At 34.4% G+C, this 21622-nt stretch overlaps 2 protein-coding genes across 3 annotated transcripts; both read left to right on the top strand.

The window, feature by feature from the left end:
• Nucleotides 1-220: 220 nt before the first annotated feature.
• Nucleotides 221-2930, top strand: LOC130721476 (GRF1-interacting factor 1-like). The gene is made up of 4 exons (XM_057572275.1): nt 221-624; nt 1045-1121; nt 2067-2151; nt 2294-2930. Exons 1-4 carry the CDS (start codon nt 541-543, stop codon nt 2657-2659), a joined length of 612 nt encoding a protein of 203 aa, XP_057428258.1. The 5' UTR covers nt 221-540; the 3' UTR covers nt 2660-2930.
• A 2989-nt stretch (nt 2931-5919) lies between these two features.
• LOC130720429 (myosin-11-like) lies at nt 5920-20577 on the top strand. 2 transcript variants are annotated; one of them, XR_009013053.1, is made up of 39 exons: nt 5920-6224; nt 7030-7158; nt 8293-8436; nt 8525-8670; nt 8754-8910; nt 9049-9107; nt 9478-9637; nt 9709-9858; nt 9952-10088; nt 10167-10313; nt 10521-10622; nt 10734-10791; nt 10873-10974; nt 11558-11595; nt 11790-11916; nt 11993-12163; nt 12303-12434; nt 12559-12668; nt 12793-12853; nt 13058-13235; nt 13408-13613; nt 13698-13817; nt 15284-15382; nt 15567-15788; nt 16791-16930; nt 17237-17381; nt 17466-17513; nt 17610-17864; nt 17943-18098; nt 18186-18392; nt 18528-18668; nt 18985-19055; nt 19159-19258; nt 19349-19405; nt 19513-19569; nt 19652-19732; nt 19852-19934; nt 20037-20234; nt 20306-20577. XR_009013053.1 is itself a non-coding variant. In XM_057571075.1 (38 exons), exons 1-38 carry the CDS (start codon nt 6222-6224, stop codon nt 20158-20160), a joined length of 4623 nt encoding a protein of 1540 aa, XP_057427058.1. In that variant the 5' UTR covers nt 5920-6221; the 3' UTR covers nt 20161-20577. The 2 variants fall into 2 exon arrangements, 1 of the variants encoding a protein (XP_057427058.1); XM_057571075.1 differs by having other exon boundaries at nt 20037-20577.
• The last annotated feature ends 1045 nt before the right edge of the window (nt 20578-21622 follow it).

The raw sequence follows: 21622 nt of genomic DNA, 5'->3' as shown, positions 1-21622 counted from the left end.
ACACTAGTATTGGAGATGCTATGAGGTCTTCGGTTTAGACGAGGACTAAAATTACTTTTTCTTTCTTTCTAATTGTATGGATGAAATTTTTTTTTGGGGAAACTGATTAAAATCAAAACTGAAAACTTATTGAAGCATTTGATTTATTTAAGTTTATTCTGTCCCTGTCTCTTGTCTAATGTCTATGTCTATCACGTGAGCTAGTAGTTTTTGAATTCTGGAGAGAGAGAGAAGGGACACGCAATTCTAGAGTGAGACCCCATTGCATTGCAGAGAAGATAGAGCCAAAACCAACCAGGTTGGTTCCCTCAAAAGCCTTCTTCTTTTCACTCTCTCTGTCCAATAACTCTCTCTCTCTCTCTCGTTGTGGTAGCATAGCATAGCATCAGGGAACAGAGAAAAAGCAGAGTGCTCTGTTTCTACAGTTGCAGAGTGTGTGTGTATGTTTCCCTGCTCTTGAGAAAGAAAGACAAGTCAAATATCTATATCTATAGTGATAACTATACGAACTACAACTTACAATACCGTGTGAGAAGAGAAATGCAGCAGCACCTGATGCAGATGCAGCCCATGATGGCATCCTACTACACCAACAACAACGTCACCTCTGATCACATTCAACAGGTTTTCCAGCTTTCTCTTCTTCTTCAAGTCAAAATGCCTCTCTTTTGCTTCTGTTTCCGTATTCACCTACCCTGTAGTACTGCTTGTGTTTCATCATTCATGTTCTGTTTCTCTTGTTCTTTGTCACTTTCTGCTATATAAGTCTGAGGAGCATTATGCTATGCGAGCTTGGTTCTTGTTGTGACATGTGTTTTCCTTTCTCAATATGCTAGTTTCCTGAGATGAAAATGAACTACCACTGTCTCTGTCAAATTTAGAAACAGTACTTGTACCTAATCTCATTCTTTAGACTGGTTAAGTACGTGTTTGACTGTTTTGTTTTTCAGTAAAAATCCATTTTTTTTTGTTCTAGCATGCTCTAAAATTTTACTATTTGTCTATTTGATTTTATTTAACCATGTTTGTCCTCTTTTCAAGCAGTACCTGGATGAGAACAAGTCCTTAATTCTGAAGATTGTTGAAAGCCAGAACTCTGGGAAGCTGAGCGAGTGTGCTGAGTAAGAACTGGTCTAAACTGCAATATCACTTGAAAATTGTTTCTCATTTCTTAATAACAAGCATGTCTCCATCTGGTTCCTAGTTGGAAATTACCCATAGATACTTGTTTCACACCATAACACTAATTTGAAAGAAGTTTTAAACTACCTAGTTCCTTAAGTATGTGGCAGTTTACATGCCATTACAGTATTTATTGTAATAAATGCCTTTTACATGCCATTACGGTATTTATTGTAATAAATGCCTTATGTGTATGAAATCTTTGCTCTAAAAATTGATACTGATAGCCCTACATAATTATGAGCAGAAGTTGCAACCAATGATGCCTTGATGCAAAAATGTTCTTACCTTTTGTTAAAGTATCTTAGTCAAATCTCATACTTTAGGACAGCCCCCTTTTTGTCAACTGCATCATTCAAGCTTTATCAATGCAGTTAGAAAGCCACAAAGCATAATCTTGGGGCGCGATTGGGTAAATAACTTAATTAAGTGCTTATGGACTATAAACACTTATCACATAAGTGCTTATTTATAAGCTAATTTCAGAAACTAATTAAAATAAGCTGAAGATGTTGTATATGTAAAGCATAAACTTTTATTCATAAGCTAATTTGAATAACTTATGAAAATTAGTTCAAAACAATAGAGGTAGACCATAAGCTAGTCACATAAGTTTCTTTAAGCACTGACTTAAGGGTTTTTGCAATAAGTTAATCTGAATTAAGCTTTTTCAGATGCGCCTCTTAAATATATTGATGTTCATTTTTGTTTGGTTGTTGAGGAATTGGTTACTTCTAGAATCAAATTTGTCCTTGCTTTCCTTGAAATAGAAAACTAGAACTACTTTTGGATTATATCCTATAAATCTTGCCATCTGATTCTTGTTCTTTTCTCATCACATTGTTTCTATCTACACAATCATAATCCTGTTGCCATTATTTCAGGAATCAATCAAGGCTCCAGAGAAATCTCATGTACCTGGCTGCAATAGCTGATTCTCAACCCCAACCACCCACCATGCCTGGTCAGGTATAAGCCTATTAATGTTGATTGGTAAAAGTTAGCTCTTAAAAAGTGATTAACTACATAACATTATTGGTTACTTTTTGAATTGTGCAAAATGGAAGTTTCATCATTGGTCTTACAATACAATCTTTGGAAAATATTGCAGTATCCTCCAAGTGGAATTGTGCAGCAGCAAGGTGCACACTACATGCAGCAGGCTCAACAACAGGCTCAGCAGATGACACAACAGCAACAACTCATGGCGGCACGCTCTTCCCTTTTGTACACTCAGCAGCAGCCTTACTCCACACTTCAACAGCAGCAAGCCTTGCAGCACAGCCAGCTCGGTATGAGTTCCGGTGGAAGTTCCGGCCTTCACATGTTCCAAAGTGAAGCTACCAGTGTTGGAGGCAATGCCGGGTTTCCCGACTTCGCACGCAAGCATGATATTGGAAGCTCAGCTGACGGCCGCGGGGGAGGTAGCTCCTGTGAAGGGGGTGAAACCCTCTACTTGAGATCTTCTGATAATTGAAATTAACCAGCGCCAATGCTAATGTTCCTGGTCTTCCTTTTTGGCATTTTAGTTGATTAGGACTTAATTAGGAGAATTAGGGAATGGGAGAAAGGAAAAAACTTGGTGGTTAGTTATCATGCTTGTTTATCTTATGCTAGAAGGTTAACAATTAGATGATTGCCTTAGCATTTCTGCAGTAGTACTAGTAAGTACCATGGTGCATGCATGTTCTGTTTTGTTTTGTGAAATTTTGGTCATGAAGTGAGGTTGTTCCATGTGGAAGTTTAAAGTTCTATCTTCTTCATTTCTGTTCTGTGAGTAACTGTTAAGGTAGGACATCGTATTTTGGAACTTGAGGAAGCATGGTTACTACTGGTTAGAGAAGGTTTATATGGTGACAGATTGAAATGAGACACCGTTTCTACTTTGTGGTGTTGGTGCTACTTCTTCAAACGCCATGTAAACCATTACTGGTTCATGATTATTCGTTTAACCTGGATAATTTTTAGCTTTTCAAGTTTTCAAAATCCATTAGAAAAGTTTAAAACTAAGACTAAATCCGGTTAATGACGATATAGATATAGAAAGAAAAATCATTTTGAAAAAAAAATTCTATGAAAAACCACGGAAATGGAAAAATCACATATACCATATAATTCCAGGAAAAAACATGAAAGCAAAAAAAAAAAATTGTACTAGTTGTATTACACGGACCAAATGGCCACTCGGCTCATAGTTGTCCTAGTTGGCCCATAATGCCCTGAATAAGTGAAAGTCGTGCTAATCGGCTAGAATGAGCAAATGACCAAGCGAACACTCTTCAAAAATTAACCGACATAACAAATGACTGAGTTATTGGAAGTTAGAAACACGACAACGACTGAGTTATTGGAAGTTAGAAACACGACAACCTATTAAAGGTTGAGTACTTTTACTACTACACTAGAAATAATACCCGTGCGTTGCACGGGTTTATTTACACTACTTTTTTAATATTGTATAAAAATTATTATAGTGTAATTAAATTACTAAATATAAAAATTAATTTTGATTATAAATATAATAAAAAACCGTGTTGAGACATCAAAATAATAGTTTTGGTGTATTAAATTGCTCGTACAAAATATCTATTTCCGCAAATAAATAATATCACTCAAATTTAGTAATTGATATTGAATAATTAGCATTGAATTAATTTTAGAAACTTTGGTTGTAACATTTTCTATTGTTTTGGGTTCTCTATTTTGGGTTTATTATTGTGGTTTCAATTGCAGAGAAACTTATTTATCATATATCCGGTTGTAAACATTGATACTCAATTAGAGAGAATATTATCCCCGTATGTTATTCTGTTTTTTAATCAGAACTTATCCTTAAAAATAATAATTTATTTATTTAATCATTTGAAAAATCATTTAAGTGAATTTGAAATATTTTAAATCAAGTAACAAGGTTTTAATATAAGTTATAATAACATTTTTTTTATACTTTTTTTTTATCAAAAATGAAATAATTTTAACTTTAAAAATTATAACTATAATGAGTCATAATTTTAATATTTTAGAATATTATTTAGTAAACTTAAATTTATTCAACTTTTGTTATAATTATGTTTCTCTATTATTCTTCCTCAAGTTTTTTTTTTGAGTAAATTCCTCAAGTTATTTTTACATCTATATAATAGATAAAAATCATATTTAAAGAATATTTTTCAAATAATACATACATTCGGTATAGTAATAATAAAGACCATATAGAGACATTTTTTAATTTTCAAATATTTTTTAACATTATTTATTAATAAAGAAATAGTAATAAGTTTAATTTGTTATTTTTGAACAATTTCTCAACTTATGATTAATAACGAAAATTAAAATAATTTTAATTTTAATTTACAATTATTATTAACAATTAGTAAAGAATATAAGAAAATTATTATTAAAAATATATTACTGTCATTAATGTAAAGGTGGTCAATTTCAATTATTATTATTTTTAAAAAAATTCACCTCAAGTTGTAATAAATTATTAAAATTTGAATAATTTAATTTTCAATAAGAGAACTTGAAAATTTTTAAATTTTAATATTTAATTTTAAAAAATTTTAAATATGGGAAATTGAAATGCTTAACAATTAATAATTAATATAATGAATAATAAAGTGGATGTAGTTTTTATTTTATTTTTCAATTTTTTAATTTAGTGTATTTAATACAAAAGAAATTTATTATTTATTTATGTATTTAATTTTATTGTTCAAATTTACTTTGCATAAGTATATAGAAGATTTTAGTAGGTAGGTGAATATATTATTAACTTAAGAAATTTTATTTAATTTTTTATTTTATTATTAAAGGTATTAATATAAAAAGAAATGCTTTATTATTTAATGCATTTAATGTAAAGGAGTGCAAAAACTCAAGTCTCCTTTACATATGTATATAGATGGTTCAATAACTATAAATACTTTTTTTTTTTGAACTTAACTATAAATACATTTTGATCATTCAATTATTTGAGTATTATGCATTATTGCACATACATATTTTTTCATACTTAAAAAAATTCTCTTTGAGTGCCTTCACTTACTTTAGCTTTGGAGTGTCATTTGTATGTATCTCTGCCGCAGTGGATACACACTACTCCACAATGCTCTCGGTCTCTTTCACCACCACACATTGCGTGACATTGGCATGAAGTACATCTCTTGTACTTTCTAGAAGAGTATCATTGAAGCACTTTCATGTCAATGAAAATGCTTATGCTAACACAATCTTTAACACTAATCTCTTGGTAAGATGCAATGGTTAGGTAAAACTCCAGTTAATATAATGATTCACTATAATGATCAATGCTATGTTTGCATTAAAGTTACATTTAGCAAAATGCTAAGTTGCTAACGAAGGGTGAATGTGTGTTTCGCTTCGAAAAATGATATCTCACATTTCAAGATGAAATGAAAGTACTTTTAAGCTAAACCAAACATATTCCGAGACTATGTTTAGATATTTGTCCATAATGATAATACTACAATCAAACATTTTCATTTTGTTCAAAATTAAAAATTCATAAAACTCTTGTTATACATGTGGAAAAATAAATATTCACATTGTAGTTAAAAAATATCGAAAGACACATGCTACAAAAATGTAAGAAAATTGATGTTAAATGTAATGTTAATTAATATTAGCACAAGGGAATTTACATTTTTAAAATAAAACCATGATAATTCATTAGGTAACCATATTGTAGAGAGAGAGATGAATGGTAGCCACGAGTTGGCGCGAAAACACAGGGAAGAAGAAGAAGAAGGTGCCGAAGTTGAAGCTGAGAGTGAAGAATGTCACTTCATGAAGCCACTGGATTTCCATCTTCATCCACATTCACTTCTTTCTTCCTCTCTTCCCTTCTCTCTCTCTCTTTTCAATCTCAATTTCTCCCCCAAAAAAGAAAAATGGCGTTTCCCTTTCCAATTCACGGTTTATCACATTCTTAATGCGTTTCATACACACCTAACTGATTTCATTGCCTTTATGATCGCACTCCACTCCTCTCAAACCTTCAATTTCAGACCTCACTAATGGTACGTTCGCTAATTTCTTTTCTGCATTTTGGTTTCGCCTATTTTCAATTATGTGAACAATCAACAGTGTAATGTAATGGAACTATGAATTATCTGCTCAAGAAGAAGGTGTTAGGGGATCGACCTGTTTACGAGTAATTAGAATTTGAAATCTAGTGGTTTTTCTTTGAAATGCAGCAGCTGTTTAATTAATATAGTGATCATCCATATTTCATCATGAATGCACCTCATTTGAGTGTTTAGAATTTCTCAAGAGTAGGGGGAGAGCGGTTGGAACGCGCTGGTAAAATCTAAAAGAAGATTATAACTTCTGGAGATGTTGCATTGAGATCAAAATGTGTAACACAGGTAGCAGTGCCAGAGGGTTTGGAGAATAAAAATAAGTATGATATCTTTTCATATAGCTGCTGCTAACTTGTGATTAAACCAACTTTTCGGATGTGCGGTATCTAGTTAGTTTTGGGGCTACTAGTCATAAGAATTCTGATAAAAGGTTCTGATATATCATATTTGGAAGTTAGAATAGCTGGTCCTGTCTAACTATGAGGAGATACAAGATGAATTTTATTTTAATTGGTAGTTAGTATCACAGGTACTGTATAACTATAAGGAAGAAGATACAAAGCAGAATCTAGTTGGAATTTATAGATCTTTAATGAGTCATGACACCAATCGTGCAACAAGCATGAGCTTTTTGATAGCTTTTCTTGCTGACAAGATAGTATAAAAATACGCATTTTGAACCTTAATTAGATCTTTACATAAATTGTACTAAAAAATGATGACTCCATATCTCCATCTGCAGGGAACTCCAGTGAATATTAATGTGGGTTCGCATGTCTGGGCCGAAGACCCTGAGGTATGTTGGATCGATGGACAGGTGTCAAAAATCAATGGAAATGATGCTGAAATTGAAACTACCGATGGAAAAAAGGTTTGTAGACTGCCAGTAACTTGGTTTCTTATGTTATAGTATTTGGGTTTTGTTTTTCCACTTTTGTACCCAATTTATTTTGAGAAGCTGCCAATTTCGGTCATTCATAGGCTACACCCTATCCACACTTGCATTCTGGAATCAATCCATATTGTATTGGATAGCTAAACATTTGACATAGGCTTATTGTATGATGACAGTTACTACAAAAGGAAGATAAAATAATTTTGAGGGGAATGATTTACCTCTCTTTTATGAGTGACGAATTGCATAATTATTTGCCCCCCTTGAAAATAATGTTTTTTTGCGATGTAAATTTGTTCTAAACTAAACTTAATTTGGGTTCCCTCAAGGACAGTAATTATAGTATTGTGTCCCTCTTTTATTCTAGCTCCACCCGTGGTCTCCTTTATCATCGCCCTAGGTTTATACTTAGCAAATGCCTCCATGGTGATCAGCTAAAAAACCACAAGCAATGCAAGTCATCAGTATCTGAGCTTAAAGTTGATCACAGAAAGAGTAAAGAAGGGTAAAAAGTAGCAAAGGAATAGATCCATAAAGAATCATTATTTTTTCATCACTGACCTTCCCAGATTAGAATTCAAATCACCTTAATGATCTATGGAAAAATTATTTAACTATGTTGAATTGAAGGCCTAAAGGACTATTGTCAAAGTTATTTGAGTCCCGAACAAATTTATCTGTCCGTGTCTGTGAGTGGTATTCTTGCTTTTCCTTTACTAGTTAAACTCTCTAGTAAGAAAAGAATTATTACTTCTCAACTTCTAGAAGTATTTTTCTGCATTCCTTAGTGCTGTACTAGTTCTTTCTCATGCTTGTATTACTAATTAGAAAAGGGGAAAGTTATTCCAGTAACTTATCAAGCCAAAGATTTAATGAGAAACAATGTAAAAGAGACCGAAGAACTAATCTGAAATACTCAATGAGGTAGTTGAGGAGTAGTTTATAATAGATGAGCTAGTACAATGGAAATGTGATAGCTTGTCACACTCACAACTAACTAACAAACCAAATTAACTATTGACTGGTTACATAAATTCAACCGAGTGCTAAGTACACTCTAATAAGATTACATCTAAATAATTACCTGTGATTTGTTTTGGCTATTTCAAGGTTGTCGCAAATTTATCAAAAATATATCCTAAGGATATGGAAGCTCCTCCTGGCGGAGTGGATGATATGACTAAACTGTCCTATTTGCATGAGCCTGGAGTCCTGCAGAACTTAAGAATTAGATATGAATTGAATGAAATATATGTAAGACTTTCTTCCCTTTAATGTGATAAGATCCATTGAAGTTTCTCAGTGAAAAAGTTGTTACTTACGCTCTTAATTTCTCTGGCAGACTTATACTGGAAATATTCTGATTGCAATAAATCCATTCCAAAGGCTCCCTCATATTTATGGTGCACACATGATGCAACAATACAAGGGAGCACCATTTGGAGAATTAAACCCCCATGTATTTGCAATTGCTGATGTTGCATTTAGGTAATCATGAATTTCTTCTTATGATCCAAGTTTCATTTCTATCATTAAAGAAAATATTAAATGGATGGTTTTATCAATATCAGGGCAATGGTTAATGAAGGAAAAAGCAATTCAATTCTGGTCAGTGGGGAAAGTGGAGCTGGTAAAACTGAAACTACAAAGATGCTTATGCAATACCTTGCTTTCCTTGGTGGTAGGGCTGGTACTGAAGGTCGAACAGTTGAACAACAAGTTCTTGAAGTATGATTCAATTAATGATACTCATTTTTGAGTTCTTAAAAAATTTCCATTCTCATTTTATGCTTTGAAGACTTCCCATTTTCTTTTACTTTAATATGTGCTCTGTCGAAACTTCTATATTAACTGACTTGAGTGCAGTCAAATCCAGTTCTGGAAGCATTTGGCAATGCTAAAACTGTCAGGAATAACAATTCTAGGTGAGTCTTTCTTATATGCAGGCAATAAAGGATTCCACAGGTTTAATTCTCCATAGTTGGCTGATATACAAATTAACTTTTTTGTCAGTCTTTCTGACATATGGGCAATAAAGATTCCTTGTGTTTCATTCTCCCTGATAGGATTATAAATTAACTTTATCTTGTTTATTTTACTCATTTCATTCTCTTAACACACTTGTCATATTGTCTAAGCCCTAATGTCATTTCGATATTAAGGGCTGTTAAAATGATGACATTTTTATAAAAAAAAATCCACAAAAAGGAAATATTATTTTTCTTATCTGCGTAACACTTGAAGAAGCTATTACCAAAGACTTGGTTTCAAATTCTCCTAGTGTTAATGGTGCAGTCGTTTCGGTAAATTCGTTGAGATCCAATTTGATAAGAGTGGAAGGATCTCAGGAGCAGCTATCCGAACATACCTTCTAGAGAGATCTCGGGTTTGCCAAGTTAACGATCCTGAACGGAACTACCATTGCTTTTATCTCCTTTGTGCTGCACCACAGGAGGTGGATTTCTGTCTACAATCTATCTATTATTGATTCTAAGTTATATAAACTCATTAAAATTCTGCTAACAGGAAGTTGAGAAATATAAATTAGGAAATCCTAGAACATTTCACTACCTTAACCAGTCAAAATGCTTTGAACTGGCTGATGTGAGCGATGCTCGTGAGTATCTTGCTACTCGGAGAGCTATGGATATTGTTGGAATCAGTCAAACTCATCAGGTATTTCTTTCACAAGTTTGAATTTAGCTTCTTGCTATAATGTAAAATGATTGCTTTTTACCTTTCTGCTTTCGTTGGCCGTCTTTTTCTCAGGAAGCCATTTTCAGAGTTGTTGCTGCAATTCTTCATCTTGGTAATATTGAGTTTACCAAAGGAAAAGAAGTTGACTCATCCATTCCAAAAGATGACAAAGCCAAATTCCACCTGAAAACTACTGCTGAGCTTCTCATGTATGTATTCTGTTATGTTATTACTTCTGCGTATATGATTTTCAATTTCCTTTTAAGATGATTGTCAATATGGATCAGGTGTGATGTTGTTGCCTTGGAAGATGCATTATGTAAGCGTGTCATGGTCACCCCTGAAGAAGTTATAAAAAGGAGCCTTGACCCACAAAGTGCAGCGATCAGCAGAGATGGATTGGCAAAAACAATTTATTCTCGGCTATTCGACTGGTAAGAATTTGATTTCTGACTATTTAAGAAAGTGAGGCTAGATAGAGCCACAGTTTTCCCAAAACAACTTTCTGGACTTCAATCATGGGATCTTTTGATCTTTGACATTCAGACCTTTATAATGTCTAATTGGTACCAAAAAATTATGAAGATAAGGATACATGGTTCTGGTTTTGATTCCCGGTGCATTTACGTATTTGATAACAGGTTGGTGGACACGCTTAATAATTCAATCGGACAAGACCCGAATTCTAAATATTTGATTGGGGTTCTTGATATCTACGGTTTTGAAAGCTTTAAAACTAACAGGTAATATATAATTTAGAAGAATAAACATCTTTATCTGTATAAGCATGTCCACATGCTTCTTTTTAAATTTAAATCTTTTGTAACTTATTTTCAGTTTGTCACGCTCTGCAGTTTTGAGCAGTTTTGCATTAATTTCACAAATGAGAAGTTGCAGCAACATTTCAATCAGGTAAAGTCTCAGATCATATTTTGCACTTCATGTTTGCTCTTTTATTTCCATGTTTAATATGGTATTAATGATGAATTTCAGCACGTGTTTAAAATGGAACAAGAAGAATATACAAAGGAGCAGATAGATTGGAGCTACATTGAATTTGTTGACAACCAAGATGTTTTGGACCTTATTGAAAAGGTTTTCTTTACCTTTTTTTTTCTTCTTTCGGTTTACGTTCTTTAAGTCATTGAGGATACTCAGTTCATTTTTAGTTGGAAGCCTTCAACTTAGAAGTTTAGAAAAATTAATGAAACAGAGAGATAGAGTGCTTTTGATATGCTTAATGGTGATCTTTACAGTGGTGTGTTGCATAATTATTCCTTTAAAGGTTATCCTACAGTCTATTCAGTCTGGGATATACCTTACTATTAATAATGTTTATTCAATTGATACCAATCTGCAAATGTCAACAAAGATTACAGAATAACTGCATACATTTAAAAAGAGAGAGAACAGGGTAACAGGAGGTTGGGGTGAAACTTAAAGTGAACTTGCATTCTTTGGAACTGAACCAGAAGAGCTCTATTGTTTATATTACAAAATCTGGGTTTTAGATGAAACAAATTTACAAATAACAAAGCTTTATTCCTGAGTGGTCTTCGAGTAGGTTATTATTCTGGGCTTAATTTACAGTCTGAGTAAACCCCTAGTTAGGCTTTTCCTTCCCTTTTTCCCCCTCCCCTTCTTGTACTATTCTTTTACATTGATTTTGCTTGTGCAGAAACCTGGAGGAATCATTGCTCTCCTCGATGAAGCATGGTAAAATATAGTAATTTTCCCATGAACTACTTTTTCAGTGCTCATTAGATTATTTCAACCTTTTTTGTCCTTTAGGTTTGTAAAATAAGGCATGATCCAGTTTTGTCTGGTTTCTGTGAATCTAAAGATCCTGATTCCATAACATACTGAATCTACTTTCTTCTTGCTTTTACTCCCCTCCTTTTGTCTTTCAGCATGTTTCCAAAGTCAACACATGAAACATTTGCAAACAAGCTTTATCAAACATTTAAGAATCACAAGCGCTTTATTAAGCCAAAATTGTCTCGAACGGATTTCACCATTGCTCATTATGCTGGAGAGGTATGACTGATTCTCATAGTGTCACTGCTGCAAAAATTAGACATCTTTGCTTATTTTTACCCTCATAAATCTGCAGGTTGGATACCAGTCTGACCAATTTTTAGACAAAAACAAGGATTATGTAGTGCCTGAGCATCAAGATTTATTAAGTGCTTCCAAATGTTCTTTTGTATCTGGCCTTTTTCCACCACTTCCAGTAGAGACATCAAAATCTTCAAAATTTTCTTCAATTGGGTCTCGTTTTAAGGTATCTTTCCATTTATAGTCTTCATTGATTAACTTTTAGACTCAGGCTTAACAAGTTTATGTACAAGCTAATGTCACTTTGTACAAAATTTGAACACATTCTTGTTATCAGGAAGCTAACAAAATTCTGAATGGTGCAGCTACAACTACAGCAACTAATGGAGACATTAAATTCTACCGAACCCCATTACATTAGATGCGTGAAACCAAACAACATCCTCAAGCCTGCAGTTTTCGAGAATGTTAATGTTATGCAACAACTTCGTTGTGGTGTGAGTATAGTTTTATTTTACTCTTTCAATTCATTTTTTGGATAATCATTTATACAGAACCATATCCATTGTTCCGTCAAGTATTCAAACCTTCTTCAGCTTTCCCTAACTCTTGCCCCAACAGGGTGTTCTGGAAGCAATTAGAATCAGTTGTGCTGGCTACCCTACTCGCCGTCCTTTCTTTGAATTTATAAACAGATTTGCCCTCCTTGCCCCAGAGGCCGCGGAAGCAAAGTAAGCACTCTTTCAATATATTTTCTATGCCTAGGAAGAAGAAAGTTCTTACTTGATGTGCTAAAATATTTTGTATCAAATTCGGCATATTGCTAACTTTTCAAGTTATTTCACCTATGAGCAGCTGTGATGAGAAGACCGGTTGCAAAAAGATTTTGGAAAAGATGGGACTTAAAGGATATCAGGTAATTTGAAATGTTTCGTCCATAATTGATGCTTCTTAAGACCTCAGCAACAGCTTTAACTTATGCACATTGCAGCATTAATTTCAGATTTGATTATCTAATATCAACAGGGGTCTTCTGTGGTCTTATAACACATAGTGTATAATACTTACTCGCTGCTCACATGGTCACAAAATTTATTTTATTTTCCATCAAATGTTGTAGATTGGAAAAACAAAGGTATTCTTAAGAGCAGGTCAGATGGCTGAACTCGATGCACGGAGAGCTCAAGTACTTAGTAATGCAGCAAAAATTATCCAACGGCGCATACGAACCCATCAAGCTCGTAAACATTATCTTGCATTGCGAAAGAAGGCCATATATGTGCAGTCTCGGTGGAGAGGTGAAATGTTTTATAATGAAATAGTCTAATTCGTTTGTTAGGATATATGCAGTCATATTTTCATAGGGCGTGGACTTCCCTAATTAGAAATGTCTCCCAGAGCAGTAGGAGGCCTCATTGCTTAATCACTCTCTTTTCTATATATTTAATTTGTATAGTATATTATCTGTAGGAAGACTTGCGTGCAAACTTTATGATAAATTGAGAAGGGAAGCTGCTGCTGTGAAAATTCAAAAGAACATTCGCAGACATGAATCTAGGAAAGCCTATAAAGAACTTCACATATCAGTACTTGTGCTGCAAACGGTTTTAAGGGCCACTGCTGCTCGCAAGGAGTTCAGATTTAGGAAACAGACTAAGGCTTCCATCATTATTCAGGTTTTGGTCAAGTACTATATGTTTTGGACCATCCACTATAGAAAAAAGTATTCAAATTTTAAATTCTCTCTCAAAAAATTGCAGGCTCGGTGGCGGTGCCACAAAGCAACATTATATTTCAAGAGGCTCAAGAAAGGTACAATAGTTACACAAAGCAGATGGAGAGGGCGTTTATCCAGGAGAGAACTTAGAAAACTAAAAATGGTATGTTTCTATGTTTATCATGATTCTTATACATTAAGTAGAAACAGAAATATAGGAATGAAGATGTAATGCATTCAACCTGCATAAATTAAGGAACAAAAGGTAAAAAAATGCTGTCTGATTATTATTTTTAATTGAAAACTTGAGCTTCATGTCATTAAAAGTTCAATAGAACCGGACAAGAAATGGACTACATACCACAATCAATTAAAATCACCACCTTTCCTCTTCCTACACCTCTCCGTGATATCCTAGAGGTTAAGCCTGTCATGGTGCGCAGTGAGAGCTGCAGCGCTTTATAACTCCCCTCTTTCTGATCCACGGCCAAACTTCTTTCTGGTCTTCTGTGTTTTCTTCCTCTTCCAATACAGCTTGTTTTTGCAAAGATATCCTAGCCTAAACTTGTTATCACATTTGAAACAAATTCCCTAATTGATTTTATCTTGCAATTATGCTTTTGTCAGATGCTTGAATCCCACTATCCTTCCTCTAAATGCCCCTCTTGCCCCATTGGTTCTGTTGGTTTCTGAATCTATGGCTATGGGTGATACTTTTACCCCTATGATTCTTTAAGGACTCGTCTTAGGTGTTCACTCCACCGTGACATTTTTGGAAGTCAGAAGATTCCTGTATGAGAACTCGTTCCTACCTGTTGTGCTTACTCCCACCCTAGCCATATCCTAATTATTCTTCTCAATAAACTGAGATCACCTTTGTCATTGTTGTCAGGCCATACAACTTAAAATTCACCTTGATGTCTTCCTGTAAGCCATCAAAGAAAATTAACTTCAAGTAATCTTGATCAATATCCCTCTATGGACTTTGTACAACTCAAATTTCTCCTTGCATTCCTCCACTGAGGTAGTTTGCTTCTGACCCGACAACAGCTGAAAAATGTGTCTGCATCATAGAAGGTTGGAACCTCCAAATGATGGCAGTCATGAGTTCCTCCCAAGGTGGGATCGAGGTTAAAGTTCCCACCATTGGAACCCGTTATTCCTCTACTGCCCTGCTTATTCCTTCTAAGGCAAACCTTTATTGAAGATCAACTATGATGTATTCCAATATATTTTTTTGTTTCATCATCATCATTATCTTCATGAAGGGAAAACCAACAAAACAAAATTATAGTTGTCTTATGATCTGCAAGGTTCAAAATGGCTTCAACTTTTCACTTGTGATTACAGGAGTAAAAGATTTATTCTCTTTCTGTTTTTAATTTAGTTTTCTTAAACCATTATCAATCTTTATTGCCTATTGGAAAAGAAGTGAAGTAGATACAGAAGAGACCTCTTAGAGAATTTCAAAGAAGAATGCCCTACTTGCGTTGAACCTGAACACTTTCATGATTTATTCTGTAATTTTAAGTAGCATAAGCCTCTCTTTATTTTATCTTTTCCTGGTTTTGCTATATCTTTCTCTTTTGTTTTTTCCTCTAAGTTGACATCTCTTCCCATTTGCTTTAGGCTGCAAGAGAAACTGGTGCACTTCAAGAAGCAAAGGATAAACTTGAAAAACGAGTGGAGGAACTCACTTGGCGTCTCCAACTAGAAAAAGGTTTAAGGGTGAGATTTATGTCTTCCAGATAGATATACATGGAAGGATGCTATTGTTCTGATATCAAACAATCATGCACTTAGATTTTTTTTTGTACAAATCAGATATAAAATGGTAAAAGGAAATTATTTAGTTCCTAAGTATCATTTCAATTGGTAAGCCCTCAATTAAATCATTTGCAATCATATGCAGACCAATCTGGAAGAATCCAAAGCACAGGAGATAGCAAAAATGCAAAATTCATTGCAGGCGATGCAGAGCAAAGTTGATGAAACTAATGCTCTGCTCATCAAGGAGAGAGAGAATGCAAAGAAAGCTATTGAAGAAGCACCTGCTGTCGTTAAAGAAACACAGGTTCTGGTTGAAGATACAGAGAAGATTGAGACACTCAAAATGGAAGTTGAGAGCCTAAAGGTATGCAAATTCAGTTGTACGAGACCTTATCTCCTTTTAGGTGACCGTGATTTCAATTTTGAATCTTTTTGTGTATATAATGAATCATTTGATATTGAAGCTTGTAGGACATATATATTTCGTTTATATATGTCTTTTTATCAATACTTAGGCCTCTTTTTCTGACCTTATTGGTTAATTGGGAAAAAGAAGACATAACAGATATAGAATACGGTAGATCATATTGGGAGCCATGAATAGTTCCAATGATAAGATACTATTTAAATTGTATTATTTTGTTTGGAACATTATGTATCCAATCATGTAACCTAGACAACTAAACACGCACCTCTCATCAAAGAACTCAGTGATACCTTTGCACTGTGACTCTGTATTTGTATAAGATGCTTTCTTTCTTTAGATCCTCACTATAAAGGGATGTAAAATGGCATGTTATGGAAACATTAAGGTAAATTCACACCATTGCTCAATCTCTTCAAAGTAATAATACAGCCAAAGCTAGGTATTCATAATTGATGAACAGTAAAGATAGATAATGCCAGTTGATGTCTTGTGATGTCCCTCCTTCGTAGAAATCCCTTTGGGCTTCTACTGCAAGTCACCCCATGCTGAAAATTACCTTAGTTAGGAATGATTATGAAAAAAGTGGCAAGGGTCAAGATTGAACACTTGATCGTCATGGAGACTCTAATACCGTGTCATGCTGTGAAGAACAAATCTTCAAAAACTAAGCCTAGATGGGGGGGACATGGATGGTTTTAACTCTCTAATAATATCTATTATGATGATGCATTTTAATTCGACAGATTATCAAGAATGCAAAAATGATTTATGAAACGTACATGTTTCTGAACTTGCCTAATTGCTTTGGATAAGTATAGCCCCAAAATGACTAATGAGCACAATTTTTTCTTAAGCTTATGGTGATATACCTGATTTTTTTTAGCAGTAAATCATGTTGATCTCATCTTAAGTGTTATTTCCTTGGCATTATCTTCACAGAGTTCACTTGAATCGGAGAAACAGAAAGCTGATGACTTTGAAAGGAAATATAATGAAGCCCAAGTTTGTAGTGAAGAAAGAGGTAAAAAATTAGAAGAAACAGAGAAGAAGATTCGTCAGCTCCAAGAATCATTGGCCAGGTAATTTGTGTAACAAACAATGAGCCTTGGTTAATTGTTTTCCCGTGATAATCCATGATGACCTGCTCTGAAAATTTTGAAAGAGATGTTCAAACTTCTTGAGTACCCCTAGTCGTGGAGATTTTCTTTCTCATGAAATGTCTGATAATTTCATTGGGTAGCTGATCAGAAATTTATCTTTCTGTATCTTCTCTTTACATCTGAGAAGAATTTATGGCTAATTCAAATTTCATCATCAAAAGTATCTGACATGCCACTCTCAATTGGGTGGGATTGTTGACTATAATCTCATAATTCTATCATTAGGCTTGAAGAGAAGATTAATAATGTAGAATCAGAGAATCAAGTTCTGCGTCAACAAGCTGTGTCCATGGCTCCGGTGTCCATGGCTCCTGTGTCTATGGCACCTAATAAGCTCCTTTCAGGACGCTCCTTCCGATCAAATATCCAGGTACTCCTCATATTGAATATCATATGCATGACAAGAATATAAAGCTTGACAATGGTTTAAAAATGTTTCTGTCTCTGTTGGTAGAGAGGTGCTGAAAGTGGTCATATTGCAGTGGAAACAAAGACATCTGTGGTAATTAAATCTTTTTTAAAATTCATTCACGTAATTGGTTTTAAGTATGTCTATGTGGATTTGACTTGTTTCCTGGCCGCCTAATGGATTGATCAGGAACTGCATAGTCCATCAATGAACCAGAGAGAGTCCTCTGAAATAGAGGATAAACCACAAAGGTCACTAAATGAGAAGCAACAGGAGAATCAAGAGTTACTCATCAGATGTATTGCACAACATCTAGGCTTTTCTGGGAACAGACCGATTGCTGCCTGTATCATATATAAATGCCTTTTACATTGGAGATCATTTGAAGTTGAACGTACTAGTGTTTTTGATCGTATCATCCAAACCATTGGTCATGCAATTGAGGTTTGAAAAGCACAACTTACACATGCAGTGCTCTCTTTTTACTTTCAAGTCTCTGATGTATTTCCATTTGGACTTCAGACCCAGGATAACAATGATGTCTTGGCTTATTGGTTGTCCAATGCCTCTACACTTCTCCTGTTACTCCAGCGCACACTCAAAGCAAGTGGTGCTGCTGGAATGGCTCCACAACGCCGTCGCTCTTCATCAGCAACCCTGTTTGGGAGAATGACTCAAGTAAATATTGCATCTGATTCAAATAGATAATTCCCATAAAAAAACGCTTTTATTCCTTCGATAAGCACACTCCATTATTTTCTCCAGAGTTTCCGTGGAACTCCAGCTGGGGTGAATCTTGCCCTAGTCAATGGCAGTTCAAGCAGAGGAGTAGATACATTAAGACAAGTTGAAGCCAAGTACCCAGCTTTGCTTTTCAAACAGCAGCTTACAGCATATGTGGAGAAGATATATGGAATGATTCGTGATAACTTGAAGAAAGAAATATCTCCCTTGCTTGGATTATGCATCCAGGTATGGCAATATCTTCATTTCTCTAGTATGTTTCTAAGAACTGATCCATCATATATGTTTCAATAAATGATTTTTTAAACATTTCCTTTGACATTCGTTCATTTGAAACATCACTGTTTATATGTGATGATACAGGCGCCAAGAACATCCCGAGCAAGCTTGGTTAAGGGATCGCGTTCTGTTCCAAACACTGAAGCCCAGCGCGCTTTGATTGCTCACTGGCAGGGGATAGTGAAGAGCCTAGGCACCTTTTTAAATACGTTGAAAGCAAATAATGTTAGTAGCACCTCTTCTGACTCTTTAGTATTTTCATATATATTTTTATATCTCCTATTCAATGTATGATTATGATAAAATCACGTATGCTTCTCTTGAAATTCTGTAATATTACATGACATCCCTTATAGTTTCTCAAGTTACATGTATTTATTTTGATCTTGACTAAAGAGGGTTTATGTTAACAATTGCATTTATTTCTATATACTATATTCTTATTATATTAATTGGTTTGTCTGTCTTTGGCAAGTCATTATGTTTTCAGTTCGCAGCGTTGTTATTTCTGATTTCTCCCACTTTTGCTTAACTTTGGCAGGTTCCCCCATTTTTGGTTCGTAAGGTGTTCACACAAATTTTTTCTTTTATCAATGTACAATTATTCAATAGGTTAGTTTGTTCTGCACTTCTATAGTCCCGTTGTGCGGACTTTTCTATTGTAAATCATAATATTTATTTTCATCACCTAAAATATAATTTATTTTTTTATCAGTCTTCTTTTACGAAGGGAATGCTGCTCATTTAGTAATGGAGAGTATGTCAAAGCTGGTTTGGCTGAATTGGAGCATTGGTGTTATAAGGCAACTGATGAGGTAACTTTACACTGCTGTTATTTTCTGTAGTTCTTATAGTATAGGTACATGTACTAACACCCATCTCCAAAATGCACAAAAAAAATGCAGTATGCAGGTTCAGCCTGGGATGAGCTCAGACATATTAGACAAGCTATTGGATTTCTGGTATCTTGCAGCCTTGGCTACATACCATCTTGCAGTTTTTCTTTGTTTATCTAAATGGCCAGAAATAGGAAAATATGGTAAACTGATTTTTCCTTACCTTTATTTAGGTCATACACCAGAAACCGAAGAAGACACTGGATGAAATAAGCCATGACCTGTGTCCAGTAAGTGAAAGAAATCTTTCTTTGTCCTTGAAGATTAACTTTTCCGAACAGTTTGTAGTTACCATTAGTTCCCTTTGTCCAGGTACTTAGTATACAGCAACTATATCGAATTGGCACCATGTACTGGGATGACAAATATGGAACGCATAGTGTGGCCCCTGATGTAAGATTTTATGGGAGACCTTTACTCAAACAGTGTCAGAAACCTTTATGATAACTTAAAATATAAGATGCGCAGAAAAAACTATGTTAACCTTTTCCTTATTAAATGTTTTCATCTAGGTCATATCCAGTATGAGAGTATTGATGACTGAAGATTCAAATAATGCAGTTAGCAGTTCTTTCTTATTGGATGATGATTCAAGGTAAACTGGATATCTTTATCCCACGTGATAATATATTCTTTTGCAAATCTATATCATGACATTATATTTGACATTAACCATTTGAAAGAATCTATTCTGCAGCATTCCGTTTTCTGTTGACGACATATCGAAGTCAATGGAACAGATAGATATCGCAGATATAGACCCCCCGCCACTGATTCGTGAAAACTCTGGCTTTAGCTTTTTGTTGCCACGCCCAGATTGACAGATTGTGCTGTAGAATTAACCGGCCGGTATTCTTACCCACCTCTTGGATATATCAAAGTCACATTCTGTCAGGTATTCTCATGGAATGCTGACTTTGGTTGTGTCAGAAACAAGTTTAACATACCAAATTTACCTCTTGGTAGGTTCAAAAATTGATGGCACAACACAGATCATCCCATTGTGCAAGCAATTTTTTGTGGTGGGAGTAAAATGAATATTACTATAATAGCATTCTTCCCTCATAATTTTCAGTGTCCTTTTTATTTGATTTCGTTACTTCTCAGCACATTTTTTTTTTGTTGTTGCTTAGAATAAGATTGTTGTATCTAGAAGAACAGGACTTTCATCCCAGTATAATAGTGAATGGAGGATTGAGGAGTCGATGATTTATTTGGCAATAGAAATTCATGATTTACCGGGACTTAATCTGTCATGCATTTTCATTGCTTTGGAGTTGGCTATTTTAAAGACAAACTCTAACACAAATTTATTGTTATTGATTCATTGTTTGAAAAATTTACACATTTTTTAAGAAGCGAGAGAAATGTGTAGACTTTTAATAAAAAAAATCAATCATAATGAGTGTGTTGAACCATGTCTTAAAAAAGTGTGTTGACAACACTCCTCCAAATAGAGAATGAAGATTTCCATCCACCTCACACGAGCTCGGCGCATCTTGGAGTTAGGCCTTGTTAAATTGCCTAATATTTTACAAAGTGCTATTTTGTGTTTGGGATACTTCTACAAGTTCATTGATTGCTTGGGGTTTTGTTTCGTTGTCATTTTATTTCCTTTGCACAAAAATAAAGCATTTAGTTTTGTTTTTTTGATAGTGACAACTGACAACTATGAGTTTGTTATACTAACTGTAATGATAACCTTTGAGTACTAACACCTCTATTAAGGAATATAAAGGAGGAGGATCCTCCCAAATCATATGAATCCGATGTTGAGGCAAAGTTTGCAATCTTGTTTACCACCACATTGCAACCTCTAGGAATATGCTCTCCTCTATTAAGGAATATACTCGATGCCATAGGTTTTTTTATTTTTTTTGGTAAACGATGCCATAGGTTTTAATGTTTTATTGAGACTTGCGTTTTGCAGAAATAAACCATGAACATGATTAATAAAACCCTTTACATACCTTAATACTTTTAACAGCTTTGGCTTAATCCTTATATTAGTCTCTGTCTTTGTGTTGTCGTCTGAACCAGGTCTCTGACCCGAAAAATTTGTGGAATAAATTCCTATCTTTGAAAAACGTATGGAGTCAGTCCTCGCCGAAGCTCGAATGGTGATATGACATGCTGACTGTGTAAATAAGCTGATATAACACTAAAAAAATTACACATAATATAATTAACATAATTAAACATATTTCTAATTCTAACCCTAATTTAATTAACTAAATTTAATTCCCCCAAACTTATCCTAATTCCCTCCCCCAAATTAACCCA

The sequence above is a fragment of the Lotus japonicus genome, chromosome 5 (genome assembly GCF_012489685.1).
Source record: "Lotus japonicus ecotype B-129 chromosome 5, LjGifu_v1.2".
In the NCBI taxonomy this organism is placed as follows: domain Eukaryota; kingdom Viridiplantae; phylum Streptophyta; class Magnoliopsida; order Fabales; family Fabaceae; genus Lotus; species Lotus japonicus.
This window is presented reverse-complemented; position numbering and strand designations above follow the sequence as displayed.